Source organism: Octopus sinensis, linkage group LG19 (genome assembly GCF_006345805.1).
Source record: "Octopus sinensis linkage group LG19, ASM634580v1, whole genome shotgun sequence".
Lineage (NCBI taxonomy): Eukaryota > Metazoa > Mollusca > Cephalopoda > Octopoda > Octopodidae > Octopus > Octopus sinensis.
In genome coordinates this window covers 40,341,727-40,344,226 of record NC_043015.1, presented here as the reverse complement: position 1 = coordinate 40,344,226, position 2,500 = coordinate 40,341,727, and the positions used below count along the sequence as shown (strand labels likewise).

At 40.7% G+C, this 2,500-nt stretch overlaps 1 protein-coding gene across 2 annotated transcripts in view; it reads right to left on the bottom strand.

Annotated features, from left to right (window-relative positions):
* The window catches only part of LOC115222119 (glutamate receptor ionotropic, NMDA 1-like), a 98,649-nt gene that overhangs the window by 38,189 nt on the left and 57,960 nt on the right, over positions 1-2,500 (bottom strand). For both annotated transcript variants that reach the window (XM_029792248.2, XM_029792249.2), the window contains exons 15-16: positions 1,715-1,887; positions 518-622 (exon numbers count right to left, since the gene is read on the bottom strand). In XM_029792248.2, coding sequence (XP_029648108.1) covers positions 518-622; positions 1,715-1,887 — 278 coding nt within the window. The remainder of the gene's footprint in view (positions 1-517; positions 623-1,714; positions 1,888-2,500) is intronic.

Here is a 2,500-nt window from a genome sequence, read left to right as displayed (position 1 = left end):
ATTGCGCCTCCACTAGGCCATTGCGTCTCCACATATACGACAGGCTTCTTTTCAGTTTCCGTCTATCTTGGGTTGATCAAAGCTTTGTGAGTGGATCTGGTTGATGGAGACTGAAAGAAGCCTGGATGGTTTGACTCAAAACTGATAAACTGGGGCGTTGCACCAGGCCCAGTCTGATTTGGCAGAGTTTCTGCAGCTGGATGCCCTACCTAAAGCCAACCACCCCAAGAGTGTAGTGGGTGCTTCTGTATTTTCTTTTAGCCAAAGCCAGAAACTTTTCGGCATCCCATCATGTGTGTACAACCACATGTAACTCATACACATAAACATGACCAATCACACATACGAATATGCACACACACTTATACATACACATACGTATAAGCATGTGGTCTTACATGACTCACACGCATATACATGACGATACATGTCTGGATGGTCACATTCCTTAAAAAAAAACTCACTGTCCAAATTAGCCAAGAAACCCCCATGTAGCATCAAGATGTCTGTATCTTACCTGCCATGTTGGTGAGTCCGAGTGTGGCTGGTGATGAGTCCCTCTCTGGACAATTATGGCTTTCTACTAAGATCCACTTGGAGTCTAAGTCTTCCATAAAACCACCTGACAAAGGAAGAAAAACAAAAAAAAAAACGAGATTCATTTAGAATTCTTTTGTAAACACTTGATAACAACAACAACAACAACAGTAATTTCTCACATTCGCAGAAGACAAGAAATTTTGTGGGTGGTACTTTACTTTATCAACCCTGGTACTTTAAAGACCCTGAAAGGATAAGAAAAGCAAAGGCAATCTTGGTGGGATTTGAACTTAGAACGTAAAGCCAGGCAAAATGCCACTCATCGTTTTGCCCAGTGTGCTAATGATTCTGCCAGCTTGACACCTAAATGATAATAATAATAATAATAATTTTTTAAAAAATTAATTCTACTCTAGGCACAACGCCTGAAATTTTGAAGGAGGGGCCAGTTGATTAGATCGACCCTAGTACACAATTGGTACTTAATTTATCGACCCAAAAGGGTGAAAGGCAATGTCGACCTTGGCAGAATTTGAACTCAGAATGTAAAGACAGATGGGTATAACCGGTTTAAATGCTAAAGGGTTAAAACCCCTCAATATGAAACACACACCCATCACCATTGCCGCAGCCAACAACAATGTGAGATAAAGTGAGAACCTTTATGTGGTCACTTGACCTTACAGAAATAAATGCCAAAGCAGCCTCAAATTACACTCTATGATTTTAAAAAGAGAAGGCGACATTGGATAAAGACTGGATGGTCATGGTTGGATTATGCCATTGCTGATAGGAATGGTCAGTCATGGCAGATGTGGATTTAACAACAACAACAACAACACAAATATTTTAGGGTTGTAGAACCCTTAACCCTTTAGTATTTAAACTGGCCATATCCAGCCAAAATATTTAATCTGTTTTATGTTCAAACTGACCAGATCCAGGCCCTCACACCTACCCTACAATGTTATTCTACATTAAGTAATTACACCATCAAAATCTTGAAGATATGAGATAATGCATGATTAATTCAAATCAATGTGAATCAATAATTTTTGATAGAATAATCAGAACACTAAAGGGTTAAAGTACTGACTCAAACTCTGCAAAGACAGATTCAGAGCTGAATACTGACCACAACATCACCACATGTCATGTTATCAAAGCAACTTACTTTCATGGAAACTGAGAATAGATAACGATATCTCCTGTGTCCACGGACTGTGTTTCCTGAGACCGATGCCGTAGCCAGAACGTCCAAACAGTTCTCCAGCAGTGACCAGTTCGCAATCATTTGCGGCTTCGAATTCTAAACGGGAAGAATCCCAAATAAAAGCCTGAAGTTTTCTGCAAAAAAGAAAAGGAAACGAAATTTGGTTAAGGACTGAAAAATCTCACAACGAAGCTTGGACAATTAATTAGGTTTTAATTACTGAAAACAGATGAAATAGGTGCAGGAGTGGCTGTGTGGTAAGTAGCTTGCTTACCAACCACATGGTTCCGGGTTCAGTCCCACTGCATGGCACCTTGAGCAAATATCTTCTACTATAGCCTCGGGCTGACCAAAGCCTTGTGAGTGGATTTGGTAGATGGAAACTGAAAGAAGCCCTTCCTAATATATGTATATATGTATGTATGTATGTATGTATGTATGTATGTATGCATGTATATGTTTGTGTTTGTTCCCCCAATATCGTTTGATAACCGGTGCTGGTGTGTTTACGTCCCCATTACTTAGCGGTTCAGCAAGAGAGACCGATAGAATAAATACCAGGCTTACAAAGAATAAGTCCTGGTGGGGGGGGGGGGGGCGATTTGCTCGACTAAATGACTGAGACCTTTGGCAATATGCAGCGCTTGAGAAGACGACCCATCAAGCCAAGTGAAAATATAGTCATGGCTGATACTGGTGTCACGCAGCTGGCACCTGTGGCACATAAAAGCACCCATTACATTCTCG